At 42.6% G+C, this 22047-nt stretch overlaps 1 protein-coding gene across 2 annotated transcripts in view; it reads left to right on the plus strand.

Moving 5' to 3' along the window:
* Positions 1–22047, plus strand: part of LGR4 (leucine rich repeat containing G protein-coupled receptor 4) — a 112892-nt gene that overhangs the window by 80097 nt on the left and 10748 nt on the right. For both annotated transcript variants that reach the window (XM_019551334.1, XM_019551335.1), the window contains 10 exons: positions 10336–10551; positions 12941–13012; positions 13652–13720; positions 14304–14375; positions 14485–14556; positions 16004–16072; positions 16539–16610; positions 18600–18665; positions 20454–20525; positions 21731–21802. In XM_019551334.1, the coding sequence (XP_019406879.1) occupies positions 10336–10551; positions 12941–13012; positions 13652–13720; positions 14304–14375; positions 14485–14556; positions 16004–16072; positions 16539–16610; positions 18600–18665; positions 20454–20525; positions 21731–21802 (852 nt within the window). The remainder of the gene's footprint in view (positions 1–10335; positions 10552–12940; positions 13013–13651; positions 13721–14303; positions 14376–14484; positions 14557–16003; positions 16073–16538; positions 16611–18599; positions 18666–20453; positions 20526–21730; positions 21803–22047) is intronic.

Genomic DNA, 22047 nt, shown 5'->3' on the forward strand with positions numbered 1-22047 from the left:
TGTGTTTTGGGTTTTTTTTTCCTAATCGCATTGCCTCACAAACTTGTTATTACATATGGCAAATATGTTGGATACGTTCAGAAGCCATTCTTGTTGAAGAGTAACTGAGATGGTGCATGCCTTTGTTTGTTTGGTTGGTTTTTTTGTTTTGTTTTAAGTTTCAGCAATCCTTTCAAATTTTGTACCTTATTCACTTCTACTTAGGCTGGCTTGGGGAAATGCATACTACACTTTTTTTAAAGTAAGAGTCAGAGGGAGTGATTGCAACAGAATCTTTACCGTGGCTGTGGAAAAAAGATGATTAGCCCACCTTACCCTTCAAGAGTGGTCACTCTGGCTGCTTGTTTATAGTTCCAACTACAAGGTATCTGAGTAAAAGATTAACATAGAGCATATCTCCATCCTGTAGGGATAATTTGCAGCAAGTGTTTAAAGTTTAAGATGTTTAAACAGAGATTATACTTACAGGGAAAATGTGCTTTCAAACTCCAAACTGTTCACAGGATTACTTTATTGCACGCCTCCTTATTTGTTGAGAGCTTGTATGAAGAAAATCCATATACTTAAGTCCTTTAGTGCTAAAGATTAGAGTGAGCAACTGCTCAGTTTGAGCAATGCACTTCTGAAGTCATTAGAACTGTCATAGAATTTTAAAAAGTGCTTCTTGTTAACATGGTTGATTTAGCCATCCTACATTATAAAAGAATTTCCATTGTATCCAGACTTATCAGTACTTCAGTCTAAAATCTAAAATCTACTCTCAAGTTATTTGAGTGATTTCCTTGTGGTTTTTGAAGTAGCACTTAAAAGAGCAAAGTTCATTACCGACTGCCGTTGACCAAAAGTGGTTTGACATAAGTGTACAGTCAGCAGTGATTACTTTCTATTAATATCAACATTTAACTTTTGCTATTGGTATAATGCTATTACATTTCCAAAACCATGTAGCCTGAATAATGTGCTTGAAACCATGATCTGGAAAGGAAAACAGTAGCCCCTTGACATCTTAGTCCTCAACACCTTTGTCATAATCTTTCCTGTGCCAGGAAAATAACAGCAGCAAAATGAGCCTGAGATGGGGCTTGACCACTCGTGGATATATTTATAGTTCCTAGTATCAAGATAATTGTTTACAATATTTACCTGTCATCTAACATGCCTGGGTGCATTTTGTTGGGGTATGTGTGTCTAGTCAGTCCGTGAAGATCTGCAGAAATTGCTGACTAGCCAGTGATGATCTGGCTTTATTAGAGTGGGCTGTGTAATTCATTGATTGTCCTTAAGACATAAGATTGCTGCCAGACTCCTACCACAGATTCGAGGGGAAACCACATCTGTGGAAGAAAACTTGCCTTTTTTTTCTCCCTGCTATGCTTCCTACCCTCCCTTCCCAATTCTATCACTCCTTCTCTCACAGGTCCTTGATTGTGAGCTACCATCCTGCATCCTTTTGTGCATCCTTTTGTTCATGATGTAGTCCTCCCTCCTGATTTATATCACCCATGCTTGAACTGGGATGTGAGCACGACTCGGGAGAGGTCTTAGTTTCAGAGATTAAAGATTCTTCCATTATCTATGCTCAGTTCCTTGTTCATGTCCAAGAAAAAAGGAAAGGAATACGCTGGAAAAGTAGCCTCAAATGGGGCAAGGTGTATTGGTCATGGGCTGGTACAGGACATGCCTTAATAGGCCTATGTTAAGGCACTGCTGATTAGATTAAAACCCATAGTGATCTAGCTATGAGTCGCTGTTTAGATTAGACATGCCTTTTTTTTTTCTAGGAGACTCTATAATGATCAGGGATCCAGGTTTTCAGTTTCACACAGAAAAACAGAAAACCACGGATTTTACTTTTTAGCAAAGAGACCCGTGGATTTTCTGCTTTTGCAAAGAGCTTTGCAGACAGGCAGAGTTCCAGCCTGCAAGAGCTGACTGCAAAAAGGGCAGAAAACCGAGAACCCTGCCCAGATGGGGAGGGAGAAAGGGGCCTGAGGCTCTTAATTAGCCAAGGCTTGGCTCGGACTCGCATATCTTCCTGGAGCCTGTGAGGTAATTGGGGCTTGCAGGGGGCTAGGAGGTTCTGGGTCAAAGCTGGGGGGCAACAGCAGAACTGGGTGGGAAGCTGGCTGGGGGCTGAGGGAGTGGGGAGCTATTAGAGAAAGACATGGAGTGGCTGCCAACCTGGCAGTAAATACGTGGACCGCAAGCTGTGTGGTATCAGCCCGAGCGGACACCACGCTTCCATGTGCGGCTTCCCTGAATGGTTGATAGCGCGCTACTCTGGTCCACGCACCGCCAGCCGAGTGGGCAATCCTGTGGGAAGCTGGCTGAGGGAGCCGGGGAGGTGTTGGAGAAAGCTGCACATGGAATGCCTGCCCGGCTGGCAGCGCATGCACCTGGAGTGGCACGCTATTGGCCTTTCAGGGAAGCTACACATGGCACGTACCCTCTCTACTCCTGCCCCCCACACAGATCTGAGGGGTGCAGGTCTCCCTTGCGCCTGAGAATGTGCACTGCCACTGGGAGCCAGCCCCCGCCCCTGTTCAAACCTGCAGCAGGTAGGGAGCTGGCTCCATGCTCCTGCTGCTGCAACAGCCACTGCCTTCTGTTGGGGGCAGGTAACTGTGGACTTCGGTCCCTGGCACCTGGGGGCCCTCTCTGGCAGGACTGGGAGGGCAGGGGCTGTGGGTGGGGGGCAAGGGGCATGAGCAGGGCTGGGGTGCTGTGGGGAGGGTGAGGGGCACCAGTAGGGTTGGTGAGCTGTTGTGGGGGGAGTGAGAGGCACGAGCAGGACTGTGGGGGGACCTTTAATTATTTAATCATGAATTTTGGGGTTTTTATCAGAGAATTTGTGTTGTTTTTTTAATTGGGGAAAACCAGGATCCCTGATGATCAGCCTTAGGGTGCTCTGCTTCGTATTAAGCTCCCATATTTTGGAGACCTACACCATTTATCACTTTACTTAATGTTTTTAACTTACATTTTTCCCCTGAAATTGTTTGCATTTTCCATGACTAGTGCATCCCTCATTTCATTTTCTGTGAGACTTTCAGTGAGAATTTTCATGAACAATTTAAACTTGTTTGATTCAAATTACTAATTTGGCATTCCAATTGCAGGCAGTTCTTGGACTTGCCACACCATTGGTTCCTGGAAACCATATCTTAAGTCAAAATGGAAACCATGTCTTAAGTCAAAACATAACTCGGAACCAATTTTCGCATAGGAAACAATGTTATAAATGGGGGATTGGTTCTTAAACCAAGGACCGGTACCCTATTTCCACCAAAAGTTATCCAGAATTTTTATACTCAATTACAGATGAGTAATATAGCTACATTAATGTATTTATATTGTAAATAGCAATCATATTTATTGGGAAGGACTTCTTTGAGGTGACTTTGCTGGACTTTTTGAAGGGCTCTTGGCTGGAGTCTTCTCAGGAATATTGGCTGCAGGTTTGTCTGGAGCCTTGTCTGCTTTTCTTAAAGAAAGTGTCCAAGGAAGTTTGGACAGATGTTCTCTTCTTTTGCTTGTCAGTTTCTCTGTAGCAGCTGTACACGTTGGATATGCCCCTATTCACTGATGCACTGTGTTCAATGTCGGGGTCATGTTCCTCAAACTGGGACATGACAGCTTCCAAATGTTGAAATGCCTCAGCCAACACTTTTGTCAAGACATTACAAGAAGGACTCTCTTCAATAGTGGGTACATCTTCTTCCTCTGCCACTTTTTGCTGTTCATCATAAAAATTCCTAGCCTTTTCCTGAATGATGCCTAAAGTCACGGGAGCACAGGGTTTTTATCTCCTGTGGCCACCCATATCCCCCGGAATGCAGCCAAATGATTAACAGCCCATAGCCCTTGGAGTGAAGCCACGGCTTATCCAGCTGCTTTCCCCGCTGCTCCCCCTGCAGGGAGGCCGGCAGTGCCCGGCTGCATTCCAGGGGATATGGGTAGCCACAGAAGTTGCAGCTCATCCAGCTGCTCCCCTCACGGCAAGGCAGACAGTGCTGATCTATGCTCTGGCGATGCTGTGAGCAGGGGCTGTGGACAGTCATGGGAGAACTTGCAGCTTGTCTGGCTGCTTCCCTGCTTCTTCAGCCGTGGCAAGGTGGAAGGTGCTGGGAACAGGGGCTCTGCCCTGCTGCTGCTTGTCCAGCCGGGGTGTGGAGCAGAGGTGCTGCGCTGCCTCGGACAAGCGGTGTGCAGCAGTGGAGCCAGTTCAGTTTCCCCATGCCTCCCAGACAAGCTATGGTTTTGCTGTGCCCTGGCGAGCAGTGGCAGAGCATGGCAGAGGTGTGTGCCCTGGATCTGCTTGGGGCAGTGTGGGTCAGGGTTGCTGTGGGTGGGTGGTGGGGGCTATAGGGGATTTTAAGGTAGCTGCAGCTCCCCCACAGCCCCCGCCCTGCACAGACCCAGGGGCACATGCCCCCACCATGCCCTGCAGCTGCCACTGCTTTACAAGTGAAATGGGCCTTTGAGGAGGCGCAGGGAGTCTGGAGCAGCTCTGCTGCTGCACACTGCTTGTCTGAGGCAGCACAGTGCCTCCACCCTGCGCTTTCCCATCCCAGCTGAACAACTGGCAGCAGGGCAGAGCCCTCTCTCCCAGCATCTTCCGCCCAGAGCGAGCCATGCCTGCATCAGGCACACCCCTGCCCTGGCTGGGCAAGCAGTGGCAGGGTAGAGCCCCCACTCCCAGCGCCTTCTGCCTGACTTGCAGCTCTGGCCCTGGCTGCCCCACACAGATGTGGGGCACATGCTCCCCCCATACCCTCCCAGCTCTGCGGTGCACAGCAGCAGGAGTTCCTCCATCCCTTACCCGCACCCCCCCACCCTGGCTGTGCAGCGCTTGCCTCAGTCCCAGCCCCAACCGCAATCCCTCCCTCACTGCAGAGGCATCGATCTGCTCCCCATGCCTCTTCCCCCCCACTTTTCCCCCTCCCCACCCACAACATACTTACCAGCTGGACACAGCTGAGTCCAGCGTCGTAAAGGCAAAACCTGTGTTGGAATGTCGAAACAGGGTGTCAATTTAAAAATGTTGTGAGTGCTATTTGACGTAACTTGAAAAGTCGTAAGTCGAGGACTGCCTGTATATGCTTTTTATTTAAATGTTACTACCTTGGACTGATTAAAAATAATTCATAACCACAATGGCTACTCTCTGCTTTGAAGAGAGTTTGAAATGCTGCTAGTTTAGGAGGAGGGTTTGGTATTAACTCCATAGTTTCAGAGAGTCAATTTGGTTAGTTGTAAACCATAAACGTGCTTGTGTTTTTAGCATTAAAATCTAGTTTTAATGTCATGTTTGTATGAAAACTACAGGACACCTGGATTTTCTCTCATTCTGTCTTTCCTTCTCCAACTTGCACAGTTTGAGCTTATGTGGAACTAGAACCTGACAGATAATAAAATGAAAGATGACAGCTCAGCAAATATAGTCTGAATTTATAGACTGAAATTTAAAATAGGACTCTAGCAAGCAAATGCCCTATAGGGGAAGTTAGAATTGGAGTAACTTCTGAAATATTAAAGAATTAAAATATATGCTGCAAGCTGTAATTTAAAGAACATGAAATCTCATCTTTAGTGCTTTAATGGACATAAAGAATAATCTTTGTGAAGCTGCAGTCTATACAGTGAGGAAGTCTGATCCCATTGCACTAGCTTGTGTTAGCAAACCTTTTCTTATTCCACCTTCAAAATGGCTATTGTTTTTAGTAATAATGTTCTATGAAAGTTACCAAACATTTAATTTTAGTTTTCAATTTGCTCTTTAAAATATATTGTATTTTTGTTTCAAGGATTACAGCATAGAAGTGCAGATCTCCCTCAAAATATATATATGCATGGTAAAGCATGGCTATAATGCAACTGTTCAATGTAGAAATATATTTATATCTATATTTATATCTGTATGGATAGAAATATATCTCCACATTGAACGGTTGTATTATAGCTGTGCTTTACTGTGCCAAAATAATGGAGGTAACAGTTAGTCATCTGAAGAAAAGCAATAAGTTTAGACAGAACCAGGGCACACAAGGTCCCAGAGCCCCAGGGAAAAATAGTGCAGCTATTCAAATCTACTCCAGTACTGAATGCTACAAAACGACGGGCGTGTACAAAATTTGGATCCGTTTCTGTGTAACCGTAAAAATAGCCAGACTCATTCTTTTGATATCATTTTGCAAGTTGTTAAGGTCCTAAAGCATGATCTTTTCTCCTAATACTATAAAATGTGAATTTCACTGAGGACTCTGGGTGTAAGCCTTGCATTTCTTATATAGAAGTAGTGGTTTCAGCTTCTGGAACCCTGAAAAAACTCTAGGCCAGGACAATTGCAATCTTAAAGTCATTTTGTAACAAGTTGGCAAAGAGTAATCAAACAAAGCATTTTAATATTTTTTGCATTGGCTTCATGATCTTATATTAATAGTTAATATCATTAACAGGGTTGTAATATCAGGATACTGCAGTGTGCTTATTTTTCTTATTTCCTGTTTCTTCAAAACAGAATTTCTACACCATTCTTCTATCGGAGAAAGATGAGGGAGTTTTTCTTCCATTCAGATTAAGGGCTGCAAGAGCTTATCAGAACCATTGAATATAAGAAAGGTCTTGTTGGACTTACTCAAAGAATAAAAAACAGCCTATTACTGTTTTAGAATTAGTAAAATACTTAAAAGGAAACAATTTAGAGTTCAGGCTTTCTCCCTTTCAGAGTTCAGGTTATAAGCCTTGCAGGAGTTTCAAAACAGTGTTTTAGCCAGTTTTGATGTATGGAACTTCTCATAGTGAATTAAGGATAAAATGTCTCCTCTTTTATTCTACATTTCTTTGCTCGACGCTTTTGTGACTCCTTTCTTTTCTGATCCTTTAATTGTGGAGTGACGGAGCCTATTATGTACTGATATATTTGCATAGATACAGCCAGTTACATTTTAAAATATAAACCTATATTTAGGAAAGTGCATGCTGCAAGTCAGATGCCTCAGCCGCAAAAACTGAGCCGTACACCTATGGTTAATCACAGGACCGAGAGTATCATATGTCTCAGAGTATGTTGATTTGCAAAAAAAAAGAATGAGGATATTTGTGGAAGGAATGATTTGGAAAATGATTCTTTTGATCTTCAGGGAGGTGTGTGAATTTAGGATGGGGAGAGAAAGACAGGTAATTTCTAGGGGGTGTTTTGGGTTTGGTTTTTTTTTTTAAATCTAAGGGAGCCTTGGGCCCTTTTTATCACCAGACATTTAATTTCTCTGAAATGTTCCAGTCTCAACACAAGCTAAAAGTATTCACAAATGAGGGTATACTCATCTGTCAGGCCATGCTAGTGTATGAATTCACTCTTTGATGTATTTGATGCTAGTGTATGAATTAACTCCTATAGCTTTAGAATTAATGACGCCTTGTTCGTCTTAGAACAGTGTTATATCTTTACTTTAAAAGTCTCGGTTTCTTATAGCTAAGTGTTTTTTACTTAATTTGCGGCATTCTCATTTATTAAATGGGAATTCAGCTTCTTGTAGTTCTTTCCTACTCATTTTACATTCACGCTGTTTTCAACACTAAAACCCCCTCACTAGAAAAGAATGAGAGTTTGGGTTTATATTGAAGGAGAACAGTCAAAAGAACTTTCTAGGCAGGGGTGGATCCAGGGCACCCCACCCTTTCAGTTGACCACACTAGGGACTTTTTTTAAGTCTGTGAAGCAAGTAAGAGTCCTTCCCTTCCTTTCTGGCATTTGTACATGCATATGTGCCACAGTGCAGGGCACTTTTAAAAGTGCCCCGTGCTGTGGTACGTGCATTTGTATATATGGCAAAATACAGTGCTGATAAAATGGCAGCAGTGTGCTTTTGAACTAAAACACACATTGAAGGGTTTTTAGTTGAGAAGCGTACCAACACCTTTTTCTGCACTCTGACATGCATTTTGCTGTTTATACAATGCATGGGACACAGCACCAGAAATCCAACAGGCTGAATTTCTGGTGCATTGAAGCAGAGAAAGGTACGTATATAAATGTCCACCTATCCTCTCCTCCTCACTCCTCCACTGCTGCTGTCTCTGGCTACCTTGAAGATGGGGATGAGGGGGGAGCTCTAGAACAGGGGTCGGCAAAATGCAGCTTGCCAAGCCATTCTGTCTGGCCCGTGGGGCTCCTAATATTTTTCTGCCCCTGGCTGCCTGTCACGCAGTCTGGCTGATGGCTTGCCAAAACTCAGTAAGTGGCCCTCCACCCAAAATAATTGCCTGCCCCTGCTCTAGAGCCAGACTAGAGGAGCAGCAAATGGGTTCTTCCTCTCTGCCCTGTCCTCCAGTGTTTTCTGCCAGCCTGGGGACAGGCACTGGGCTGGAGCAACAGGGGCAACTGCCCCAGGCACCAAATGGGGGCATGGGGAGAGGGGCAGAAGAAAACAGCTTTTGTTGCTCTCATCGTGTGTGGTAGCCACCCCAGGTGCCTAGCTGTTTCATTATGCTGCAGGTGTGCAGGGAAGGGTACCCACCTGCTGCCCCTTGTCTCCGGGTAAGCCTGGCTCCATGTGCAACCCAGCTGGAGCAGAGCTAAAATGGCTCTGCCTCCCCCGCCACCCTTCTCCTAGGTCAGCTGGGGACAGTAGCGGCAGCAGAGGGGGAGGGACATGCTGTTCAGTATGGAGTGAAAAGGAGAGAAGATGCTTACCTGCTTGAGGGACTTAAGAAGAGTCCCCACTGCTGCTCCTGTAAGGCCTTCTGCCTGCCCACGTGGGTTGGAGGGGGGCTGTGAGCAGAGTGCAGCTGTCCCTGTTGCACAGGTTGCTGTTCCTGCAGCCCTCCCCCCCCCCCCTTGCAAAATTCTGGATATACCCGTGCCTCTAGGCATGCTGGGTGGGGTCCTGTCAGGGCACACAGCTTTAGCTTCACTCTGTTCCCTTTGAACTGAACAGCTCTTGTTGACTCCAGTGGGTGAAGAGCTAGACCCGTACTGAGGACTTCTGAAAATCCCACCTTCTAAATAGGCTGTAATTATTCACACATGATTAAACTAAAGAAAAAATGGATTGCGCTAGCTAGAGGGTTATACTAGGAATTCTGTGCGTTAGAAACATAATGAATGCTTTATACATGTAAGAAGCCTTATCTTTGAACCTACACCTCACTGATTCATTGCATAATGAGCATACAAGTAGTGACACAGTATTAAAGTACAATTTCCTTAAAGTGAATGTAACCTTTGTGTATAAAAGGGCAAAACAGGATGGTAAGGAGCATTTTGTGCAGGAAAAGAATGAGAGTTCTGTTCACTTTGCACAATCTACCACTATCATTGGATATGAATAGTACTGTATTTGCCAGTATTTTTATAGGAAAGATTTTTTTAGTTTGATTCTGCTGGCAATACCTGCATCTTCTATATGGAGTGCTGTGGATCTGGAGGCTGAAAGTAACGTCAGACATTTAGTCTCCTCTGTTTTCCAGGTGTGAAGACCTCCTTTTAAATTCCCTGAAAGCTAGTGATTTGTGAAACCTGGTAGGGGAGGCGAGTTGGTAATTGAAGCAGAACTAATTGTTAACAAGTACTTTGCCATACTTCTTGAAAGACAGATGAGTCATTTTCCACATGCATAAGTACTACTAATATTTATGATAGGAGTTTAATATGGGGAAACTATGTGATGGCAAAGTTAATCCTAAGCAATACTTAATGCTGATAATGTTAAACAGATAATTTTTTTGAAGTCTGCTGGAAAGGATTGACTGCCAGAACAAAAGAAGTCTCTGAAATTGGTTTATGATATAATCTTTTATTTGTGAACATGATTCATGGCTCTGATGGGAAGATCAAGAACATTTTTAATACTCTTATTCTCTGAGATCTGTCACTCCAAAGAGGTACAGTAATAATGCGTGTAAAAGTATCCAGTACTATTGATGATACAGCTATGGATACAATCTCAGATAGTTGGAATAATGTTCCTGTCATATGCAATATTGATTAAAACCTGCTTTCAAAACTTGCTCCGGTGAATGTATAGCTGGTAGTGGAGCCTCCTATAGAATTGTTGTAATTGAATGTTTAATTATAATTTTAGGAATAGTTTCATTTTGTTTAAAAATGGATGGGAAAAGAATGGAAAGAATAATTTTTACTTGTTGCTTTGTTTATTTGAAGCAAGCAAATGTTCCAGCCTACTTCATGGCCTCACAAGGCCATGTTGAATTCTTCAAGTAAAACTTATTTGAGTTTTTAAAAATGTTTATAAATGCCCAGTTTTTAATCCATACTTTTACTTAATGGAGGCACGTAAACTTATTGTATCAATTACTTTTGTTTTCCTGCAGGCGTTTAGATGCTAATCATATTACCACAGTCCCAGAAGACAGTTTTGAGGGGCTAATGCAGCTACGTCATCTATGGTTGGATGACAACAGCTTGACAGAAGTGCCCATTCGTCCACTCAGCAATCTCCCGTCTCTGCAAGCGTTAACTCTGGCCCTCAACAAAATAATGCACATCCCTGACTTTGCATTTACAAACCTTTCAAGTCTGGTTGTTCTGTGAGTAGCTTTTCATTTCCCAGTTTAGTTTGATGCTCCTGAGATGTGGATTTGATTTAGCTAAGATTGTAACTAGAAGTAAGTTCTCTTTTGTTTCAGTTCAGATGACTAATAATAGTTTGTATCCCTGAAACATTGCAGGCTGGTAAAATTAACATCCAAACTAGAAAAGTTGCTACAGAAAGTCATAAGGACCCTAGCTTGGAGATGGCTTGATTTTTTTTTTTTTTTTTTGTATGGTATAATCACTTGAACTAATTCTGAAAAGTTGACAATTACAGGAAGGCATCAGAGGTGTTAGAGATGGACATACTTGCTGCCTATAGATGTGCCAGGAGGCTGCTCCATTGTGCTGTAATTACAACACATTGGAGCAGACTTGATTAATCAGGTTGTCTGGAGCGTGCTAATTGGCGTACTCCAGCCAGCCTCTGCGTCTTGTGCATCAGCATCCCTGCACTTCAAAATGCCAGTGGGGTTGCTTTAACTAAATCTTGTTCAACAGCCTTTAGTTGAAGTGTCCCCACCACCATTTTGAAACATGGGGATGCTGATACACGAAACACTGCAGTACTTTAATTAGAGCAGCTCTCAGTGTGGGCAGAGCTGCTGCAGATGTGCACGGCAAGCGGCACTGGCATAGGTGGGGCTTGGGGGGGTTATAACCACCCCCCTGAGATCCAGTGCTGCTGCTCTGCGGCAGCTCTGCCTGCCCTGCTCCTGCCAGCAGTGCAATACCCCCACCAGGAAGAGGCTTACACTCCCAGGACAACATCACGGAGGCTGCTACCCCATCAGGGTCCCTCCTCTCTCACCGCTTCAGTGGCAGGGACGTGGCCAGAAGTCAGCCGGCATGACCCCCCTAGACGAAGGGGGCAGGGAGGGGGTTTAATTCCTCCTCCCTCCGGCAACTGGCAGAGGGGGCTTATTCCACCACTTGCCCTGTACAGGGATGGATTGGTGAAGGCAGTGGTTAGGTCTAGCAGACCTTAGCTGCATTCCCCCAGGGGCAAAGGGGAAATAAACCCCCTCCCTGGCCCCTTTGCCTCAGGGGCCATGCCAGCCATGTCTCTGCCCCTGCAGCAGCAATGGGGCAGCACCAGGCAGACCTCGGCTCAGGTCTGTGCTGGCAGGACAGGGAGGAGGGAATTAACCCTCCTCCCTAGCCAGTTCACTTGAGGTTACTGCCAGGGCTGGCCATGCCCCCTGCCGCTCCATTGGTGATGTGGGGGGAAATGCCTGATGGCCTGCTGTACTCTGGCCAGGCAGACTCCAGCTGGGGTCCTGGGCAGAGAGGAGGGGCTAGGATAAACCCCCTTTTTGCCCCCTTTGTCTCGGGGAGCCATGCTGGGCAGTGCCTGGTCACACCCCCACTCATGCCCTGCAGCAGCAGGGGTGGGGGGACCCTGACATAGGCTGCTGTGCCCCAGCCAAGCAGACCCCAGCAGGGGTCCATGCTATTGGGACAGGGGATGGAAGGGGAATTAGATCCCCATCTCCATTCGCTTCACTTTAAACCCCCATCTCCATTCACTGCTGCCAAGGCTACTCGCGCCCCTGCCGCTGGAGCAGCGAGTGGAGAAAGGCCTGGCAGGGGCTGCTGGCTAGGGAGCAGAGGGGCGGGGCCAGCCCTGCTCCACTAGAGCAGAGAGCACAGCCAAGCCCAGGGCTGCAGAGCATAGTGAGATGCTGGGGGACTCTGGTTTAACTTAAACCAGGAAGGAGGTTAGGACAGAAGTTCCCTAAACTGGTTTGACCTTAGTCAGTTAAGTCTGATTCTGCATTTAACCAAGTTTATCTTAAACTGGTTTTGGCCATTTTGAAACTGGTTTATATACACTGAACTTGCATTCTGTTCCAGGTTTAAACCAGTATCTTATCACTTAAACTGGTTTGTGTGTAATGTCCTGTCCCTAGACTTGGAGTCCTCAAGAAATTGTCAAAAGTGCCAACACATTTTTAAGGGTTCAAACCACCAACATTTTTTCCAGTATACCTTGTTCCAATACCAGACTAAAGCAGCTTTTGTTTAGTTGTAAGGCAAGGGTGCCACCAGTGGCATAGGCAGCGTTTGTTGGGTATGTGATGGATGGGGGAAGGGACAGGTAGCAGGGCAGCAGAGTGGGGCAGAAAGCAAAGGAGCAAATTGGGCAGGGAGCACAGGGCTGGAACAGAAAGCAGAGCGGCATACTGGGTAGGGGAAGGGTATTGGGGTGGCACTTAGGGAGGGTAGTGGCACACCTGCCAAAAAGTTGGCTGTCACAGTTTTAAGACATGCACTTGTGTACAGTATAGTGGGAAGTTTTTGGAAACCATTGTTTTAATATTAAATATATTAATTTTGTAATGTACAAAACTCTTTAAATACTCATTTTGTTGACTCCTTTAGGCATCTTCATAACAATAAAATAAAAACGATAGGAAAACACTGTTTTGATGGATTAGACAACCTAGAAACATTGTAAGTATGCTTTTTATTTGGATTGTATTGTATAAAGTTAATCGAGGGGGGGAGAAGGACTGAGAAGAGAAAGTGTTTGTCATCAAAGTGTTTTTTATGAAGATGCCTGTACTAAAGTCCCACACTTGCTTGCTGCTTGCTTTATGAATCTCTAGTGAACAGTATTTCATTAACAAGTACTTTGGTATGTTTAAAGGGAATGCAAAAAATAGAATGAAATCCTAGCCTCCTTGAAGTTAGTGGCAACTCTCATTTGCAAGGGGGTTTGAGAGGTAGTGGAGCACTGTACTCTGAAACAGAGCTGTCCAACTTCCAAGTAGCCAAGGACTGCATACCCTGCTGCAGTGTTCAGTGAGGGCTGCATGCTGAGTGGACTTTACCAAGTGGTCCGTGGGCCTCCAGGCCATGCAGATGCCACTGCCACCAGAATTCTCCTCCCACCTTCCTGCCATCACTGCACAGCATGCCCATACAATGGCTAAAGTGCGTAGCTTTGTTGTATGGATATGTCAGGCAGCTTAACATGAGTTCACTGTGTGGCTGAACCTACTACCTAAACACATAAAGCCTGTCTTAACTGAAGTATATCTGTGTAAAATAAAAAAATATTTCCTAATGTTGTCCTGCTGTATCTTTCAGGGATTTAAATTATAACAACATGGTAGAGTTCCCTGAAGCTATCAAAGCACTTCCAAGCCTAAAGGAATTGTGAGTATTACTGTATCTTTCTTTCACCTATTTTTCTTTTTCTTTCCCAAAAAAAGGCAATAAAACCTACTGGGTTTGGGAATATCTTGCCTATCTCATTATCCAGTAATCTAAAATGGATTAAGTTTTATACTAAAAAAAAAAAAGTGCTCCCATTACAGGAAAGCATAAATAGGAACTAGGGAGAGAGCCTGTTGAAAATGATTTTAGTGTGCCAGAATTAAACAATTTATTCAGGGTAGCCATTAACATAGATCTTAATTATCAGCTACTTTTGGCCTCCATAAGCAAAAATAAGTATTCGTTTTTTTTTCTTTTTTCTTAAAAGCATATATGCTCAGATTTAGACAAAATAGCTTTCTTCCTGAAACTATTTATATTTTAACTGAAATGCTATAGGCAAAGATCTGATCCTTCAAACTTAGTCATGTATTAGGTCCTTATTTATTTCAGTGCAACTGTTTGCTTACAGGGTCAGACTTACAAGTTTGAGTTGTATAAGCAGAAAGAAAATGACAAGTGACTGAATTTAATGCTGATATATCTTAAGTTTTTGGTTTTCTCTTTGCTAATTGCTTTTTAGAGGATTTCACAGTAATTACATTTCCATAATCCCTGATGGTGCATTTGTGGGAAACCCCTTGCTTAGAACGATGTAAGTATTTTTTTATATGTGTGTGTGTGTGCGTGTATTTCTTAATCTAATTATCAGACAGTGGTTGTGTGAACTACTAGAATACTGAAACCTGTCTTTAATTCCCCAGACATTTGTATGATAATCCTTTGTCCTTTGTGGGGAATTCAGCATTTCAGAATTTATCAGATCTGCATTCTTTGTAAGTACTGTCTTAATTTATACAAGAATACTGAATGTGAAATAGTATGGCTGTGACCCTAATAATTGACATGGCTGATTGGCTCTTATTTTATTTTATGTAGAATTTTTACCTTCAGTTGGTTGTAATGGATTTGAAATTCTGTGGATTTTTTTTTAAATGTCCAATGGCTAAGGAGACTCCAGTAAGCAGGCAATATAAAGTTGTTATCCCAATTAAATTTCGTAAAACAACTAATCTGAAGTCAAGTGCCCAGACTCTTACTTAGGCAAACTTCTACTGGGTCCAGTGACGCCTATATGTTTTTGAATGTGGTTGCGTGTTAGGGGTACATTTGTAGGGAAGTATACAGGCTAAACACAAGAGTCTGGGAGTTTTGAGTGAATAATGACTAAGAGAAAACAATAAGGCCTTCAGGATTTGAGCTACAGTCAAGAGTCAAAAGATTTTATATCATATTCAGAATGTATCTATATCCTTGTGGTACTTGCAGAAGGGAAGATCCCACTTGGATGCTGTTCCCAGCCTCTCCTAATCAAATATTAAAATATGTCATCATATAAACAAAGGATGATACAGTCTTCCTGGTGGCATTATTTGTTCAGGAGAAAGGTATTTTATGCTCTGCTAGGCTGTATTAGCTACAAATGTGAATGTTAGGCAGTGAAGGAGCTCCTGCTTTCTCATCACTGCTTTTTTAGTTTTTACAAAGGGAACTACTTTACCTCATTTTAATATATATTCAAACTTAAGCACTGGCCTAATTTATTGAAATGGAACAGTTCTGAGAGAGAGAACTTAGTGCCATCTGCAGAAAATTTGTGTGCTAGCAGTGTTTTGAATTCTGAGCCTGTTTAGCAGAATGACAGATGCACTGAGCTCACAAACCTCAAACTTTGGTACCAGTTTATTAAACAGAATTGAACTTTCAGGTGATTTCAGAAAGTCCCTTTTATCTTGTATACTAGTGAATTGCCTGTCAAGAATGACAGCGGGGGGTGAGTGGGAAGAAGCCTGCTAACCCTAACCTCCCCTGCCCGGTGCCACTGCTGCCTCCCAGGAGCAGGAGTGGGGATGCTTGCCCTTCCATTCCCCTCTATCAGCACCCTTTGTTGCCACTGCCTCCAGGGGACAGGGCTGGGGTAGGGGACGCTGCTAGCCTTGGGTCCCCCCACTCCATCCCCTCCATTCCACTGTCCCCACCGCAGTGCTGCCACCTCCTGTCCATAACTCTGTTGGAGCACTCAGATTGGTTGTTTCAGTAACCAATCCGAGTGCTCCAAGAGCTTTACGGACAGACGGATTGAGCCCTTTTATTATATTAGAATAAGCAAAATTAGTTGAGCCTGACTCAAACTTTCTAATGAAAACTTATCGTTCATAACAGGATTGCATTTTTTTTTTTTAGCTTTCATAATATACAGTTAATATTTCTGGGGTTTTTTAGGGTCATTCGGGGTGCCAGCATGGTACAGTGGTTTCCAAATTTGACAGGAACCATTAATCTGGAGAGCTTGTAAGTATCTTGTATAAAACTCTGCTAATAAATTAGTTTCTTGTTCTGTTTCCTTGGGGTGGGGGGAGAAACTTAATCTTAGAACTTCCAGTGGTAGAAGCATAGTTTAGCAAATAGTCCTAGAAGCAAGAACATCTGGTTCTATCCCTGCCTATCTATTAACTAATGATATGGCCTTAATTATTGTAACAGCTGAATGTTTCACAGTGTTTAAAGTAATTATCCTCAAAATATTCTTGTCAGGAGAGGGGATAATATTGCCTTGTAATATGAGGCCCAGGGAGCTGGATGACCTGCCCAGAATTGTACAGAACATTTGTGGGTGGAGCTGAAAGATTGAACCTAGATCTCCTGGCTCTAAGCATCCAAACCATTGTAATAACCTTCCTTTCTAACTGAAAGGGTATTCTCTGTTGTGTTCTATAAACTATGTAAATATTCACACATCTATTTCCTTCTTATACAGGACCCTTACAGGCACCAAGATAAGCAGTATTCCTGTTAATCTTTGCCAAGAGCAAAAGCTGTTACGAACTCTGTAAGTAAACATTTCTCCAGTTTTAATTGCCAATAAAACATAAGTTGATAAAGAAATGTGCTACTTGTTTTAAAAAATGAGTTTGTGTGAATCTGTCGAGTTTAGTAGGCCTCAAAATTGTCTGAATATATGAATCCTCTTTTGCTCAGCTGGTGTTGTGGCAAAGTGTTATGTTGATGGACAAGATCCTGTGGTGCATTTATTGAAAGGGTTGTTTTTTCTGCACCTGTTGTACTGGAACTATAAGTTGTTCTGGACATAGAATTTCATAGAAGTTTTGAAAGCTAAAAAGTAACTGCATTTCCAGCACTCCTATCTACTGTGGTAGTCACTGGAGGATGGAAGACATGAGACCAATGGGAAATACAGATGGGTTCAGGGAAGAAAATAGTAACTTGCATGCAAAAGAGAGAGACTAGAGAAGGTAAGAGTAAATGGTTGAGAGAGAGAGGGAAAATTTAGAAAATAAAAACATTCAGGGAAGACCGAGAGTATGGGGAATATTTTATTAGGCAACCGTCGATCCTCTGGATCGTGGTGTATGCCTAAGAGGTCTAATCAGGTGCCTTATGAATCGGCTTCTGACTGACGAGCCCAATTCAAGTGTGACACAGTTTGTTACCAGTTTCAGAGATCCATGCGTTGTCTGAGTTAGAGTCCAAGTTTTATTTTAAGTTTTATTTTATTTTTTTAGGGTAGGAAAAAAAAAAAAAGAGTACAGAACTGTACACTTTCTGTTGACATTTTGCTTTTTCATGATGTGTTAGCAGTGGTTCAGCAGTTTGAACCCATTTTCTTGCTGCCTTGTCCACCAGAAAATTCTGAAAGCTTTCTGAGATTTGGGTGGGCAGAGAACAGCACGTTCTACCAAGATCAGAATTATCTTTGTGTTCCAACTGAAAATTTTGTTGCTCTGGAAAACCTGGCTGATAAGCACTTTTCCTTCCCGAATGCTCCAAATTAAGAGGAATTAAACAGTGGTTATATTTCAGACTGCCTGAACTCTTGGGCTGTTTGCAGGTATCTCTGTGTGGATTTATTTATGGTAGAGGTAGGACTGATAATAATGCCCCGACATAAATCATCTAACACTTTCCATGATAAAACTCCAACTTCAGTTCAGAATTTTGCCAAACTATTTGTTTAGGCCAATTTTTTTTCATGGTTGTTGTGTGTGTGTGTCTCTCTCTCTCTCCTTCTGGTAAGTTTGAGTGAAATCTCTTTGGCTGGTTCAGAAAGTAAGGAGAATAAAAAATAATGTTTCTTTTGACAGTGTTACATGAACAGAGCGTTTCTTTTATGTAAGGCACTGAGCTACTGTTCAGGGATCTAGGGGCATTTTGTACACATGCTTGCGCTGCAGTGCTGGGTGCTTTTAAAAGGGCCCGGCGTTGCAGTGTATGCAGTTGTATAAGTGGCGAAATGCATGTCAGCATGCAGAAAATGACAGCTGTACGCTTTTGAACTAAGGGTATTTTAGTTCAAAAGCGCACTGCTGCGATTTTTGTGCGCTGACATGCATTTTACCGCTTATACAACTGAACACGATGCAGCACAGTGCGCGTCGGCTTGCACGCAGAGCAGACTCAGTTAATCAAGTCTGCTCTGACCCATTGAATCTCCAGCACATCATAGGATGGAAACGTATGTGTATAAATGCCCTAGGCAAGTAACCATATTCTGATATCCGCTAATTGTTGAGTACTTTGAATTTGAGGCCTAATGTTGTTTTTCATGGGGTGTCGTGTCCCCCCCCCCCCCGTCTCATGTATAACCAATCTGTATAATGGAACCAGTTAAGGTTACAGCAAGGACTATAGCTGTTAATCGTCCATGCATGTGTTTTAAAAAATCCTCCATTTTCCTATAGAACTGTTGATGCAGGAGAGTTTGTCTCCTGATCTCTGTTTACTTGATGGTTGCAGCAATTAACATTTGAAGTAGAACACAGTTAATACAACCACATTGTTCCCATTTTCCATTTTCAAGGGACTTGTCTTACAATAATATAAAGGAGATTGCGAATTTTAAGGGCTGCAGTTCTTTGGAAGAAATGTAAGTAGACACGTTTGATTTTATTTATGTATTCCTTTATAAATAACTACTGCTAAGTGTACCTAATTCAGATCTTCCAATAATTGGGTCTTTTGCTTAATGTTTGATAATGAGAACAATTTATAGATTTATGCTGGCCAGAAGGGAATATTGTGATCATTATGTCTGAATTGTATATTGCTAGAATTGTATGTAAGCTAGAAAACTTCACCCCATCAAATTTACCTCAGAGCCAAAGACTGAATTGTTCCTGTGCCACAGAAAGGATGCTTGTCATAGCAATACTGGCATACAGATATATAAATGCTTGTTGCATTAGCCCTTATCCTTGGTATTCTGTCTCTCTGTCTCTGGCTCTCTCTCATCTGTGCTCCACATACTTTAACTCACTATCCAGCATGTGTCTGTTAAAAGTCCTTTTTCTTTAGTTCTCACCACCCCCTCCAAGCACACAGTTCCATTCCTTAAATCCTTTTGTTATTTTTTTGATCTTTGCATCAGATTAAAGCTCCTCATGATTGTTTTACAGGCTCTATATGGTCTCCCCCTGTTTAAGTGTCTGCTCTTATTTCCACTTACACTGTTCCCAAGCCTCCTCCCCCTTATTGCTCCATGTATGTCAACCTTCTCTGCTTTCTACTTTCCACTAGTATCCCATTATTCCTGGATCAGTTTCCTCCTCCTCCTCCTCCTCCTCGCCTGTCTTGATCCTAGTATTGTGCCCCATATTAAACTGCTTTTTACGTGTATCTAGACACTTTGCCTGCCTGCCTTCCTTTTCTCATTGTCTCTGCAGAATCTCTTGTCCAGTGATGCAAGATGTCAGGCATTGTAAAGTGTCTAAACAGTGTATGATACTACATAGGCATATATTTTTTTATTAAGGACAGATTTACAATATTAATGCAAACAGGAAAAAAAAAAAAAAAAAATCTCCATCCCTTCCTTCCACCTCTGCTACTTGTCTGGATATTGCCAGAAACAGTCCAGGACAGAACAGAGCAAAAAAAATGCACCTTCCCCATCTGTCTTTGGAGAAAGTGTGACTGTTTTACCTACCTGTAGACCCTTAAGTCAAGAGGTACCTAGCACTTGGCAAACTTGATCGCCATTGGACTAGAAAGGGCAGTGAGTTCTGGAGCTCTCCTGCTTTGTTTTAAAGTTCAGAATACAAGAGAACGTCAGTGCACGCTGCCTGTCAGGAGGATGCGTAAGAGAATGAATTGTAAATAGAACCTGCCCATTAACTCTTGCATAATAAAGGGTCTCTTGATGCTTTCTTTTTCTATATTGCTATTTTAAGAAGTAAACGTTCACTTTTGGGTTGGAATTTGTCCTAAAACATCTCAGTCTTAAAGTGAATGAGTTTTTTGTCAATGGCCTGGTCAATCTCAGTCACAGAGTAACACTTTTGGCTTGGAGATGGTTCAAGCCACACTTGTTAACGTTAACCTCTGGCAAATGACTTGTGAATTAAGTTTGGCCCTCAGGCTCCATAGTGGGGCCAGAATTAACCTGGCCAGACAGAATGGTTACAAGAATCCTTGTTTAGTGGAGAGTATTTATTTAAATAGTAGTCCTGGAATGGAAGAATGCTCAGAAAAATCTTTCCTGATTTGATGGTGTCAACTGGCACTCTTCATGTATGACTAAGGCTTGGTTGCATCTGAAGAAGAAACCAGGGATAGCAGAAGAGGAAAATACATTTGTAGGTGATGAAAAAGCAAAGCTATGTTTCTGCCTAGTGGAAATCAGCCATATGTAACAATTTTCCTCTACACATTTCAGTTCCTTACAGCATAATCAGATCTTTGAAATCAAGAAAGACACCTTCCAGGGACTAACTTCCCTCCGCATACTGTAAGTACATATTCTTATTTACTGAACATTACACAACATAGTTTATGATTCATAATGTCTGGGTTTGATGCTAATAAACTGTCTGGTTAGTTGTGCGAGATCCCAAGGAAAAGGAAATTATGACATCTGAAAAGAGAACATTATTTCTATTAGACATCAACTTTAGTCTCTTTTCATTCTGAATGTTGTTTTATATATTTCATTCTAAGTAAGTAAAAAATATGTACATAATATATTAAAAAGGAAAAAAGTTGTTTCCTGAAATGTCTATAATTAATTATTTTAATCTAAAATCAACTGAAAAAATGTGTAACTAAAGTAAGGCAAACGTTGATCTCCCATATGTTGCACAGTGTCGCCTCTGAATGCAGAATCATTAAAAAGTTTGAGGATAGTGAAAGTTGAAGAATTTTATTCCTTGGGAGACTCTTTTTCCAGCTCCCCGCTATTGCTTATAAAGTTTTGTCTGGGGAAATACTCTCTGTTTTTTGTGTGTGGCAGACTTATAAGATGAAACAATGTACTAGTAAACACTCAAATTTAAAATGTGGTTCATAATACATAATCACACAACCTATTGCAGTGGTAGTACACAAGAGATCGAAAATGCAGTAATAAAGGAAACTCTGGACACTTGAAACTGAGAGGCACAGAAGGAATCCTCTTCAGCCTCTTGCCTGGAGATCAGGAATCCCTAAAGGTCTCTTGGTCTTTGGAACCGTGGAGTTGCTAGAGAACCAATAACCCCGTGCTGTGACCCTTGGCTGGAGGGTCCACCATTGGTGGTGTAGCACTTTTGAAGCATCCCAGCATAGGGGAAGGGTGGAAGGGACAGCCACACACACCTGCTGTAATGAAGCATTTTGATTCTAAAGCTCTCTAAATTTGGAGCACTTCAGATGTATGCCTGTCCACAGCCAGGAGTGTTAAGAGTATCAAATGTATTCCAAATACTGCAGTTGATATTCTGACCTTTCAGCATGTGTGCAGCACCTGGGAAGACCAGGCTTTTTGATTTTTATTATGACTATGTAATTCCATAGAGAACATTTCATGGTGATACTGAAAATAAATTATGTAAATTACCTGGCTTCCCTGCCAGAGGCACAATATGACTTCCCTCCTACAACATAGAGCTTTAAACAATGGCTAGTTAAAGTTTCAGTGAAATTACTAACACAGTGACACATTTTTATTAATTGCAGTGATCTCAGTAAAAATCGCATCCATCAGATTCACAAGGAGGCATTTACTACACTGGGTGCTCTAACTAACCTGTAAGTAGACCTTTTTTGTGCAGTAATCCCTCTAGCACTAAATTTCATAGTTTCTAGGGTTGGAAGGGACCTGAGCAGATCATCTAGTCTGACCCACTGCCATGTCAGGAAAGAGTACTGGGGTCAAACGACCACAGCAAGGTGTTCATCTAACCTCCCCTTATAAAACCCCCAGGGTAGGAGCCTGCACCACTTCTCTTGGAAGCTGGTTCCAGACCTTAGCTGCCCCAACCGTGAAGTAGTGC

This window comes from Crocodylus porosus, unplaced genomic scaffold, assembly GCF_001723895.1.
Source record: "Crocodylus porosus isolate Cpor-Errol unplaced genomic scaffold, CroPor_comp1, whole genome shotgun sequence".
Lineage (NCBI taxonomy): Eukaryota > Metazoa > Chordata > Crocodylia > Crocodylidae > Crocodylus > Crocodylus porosus.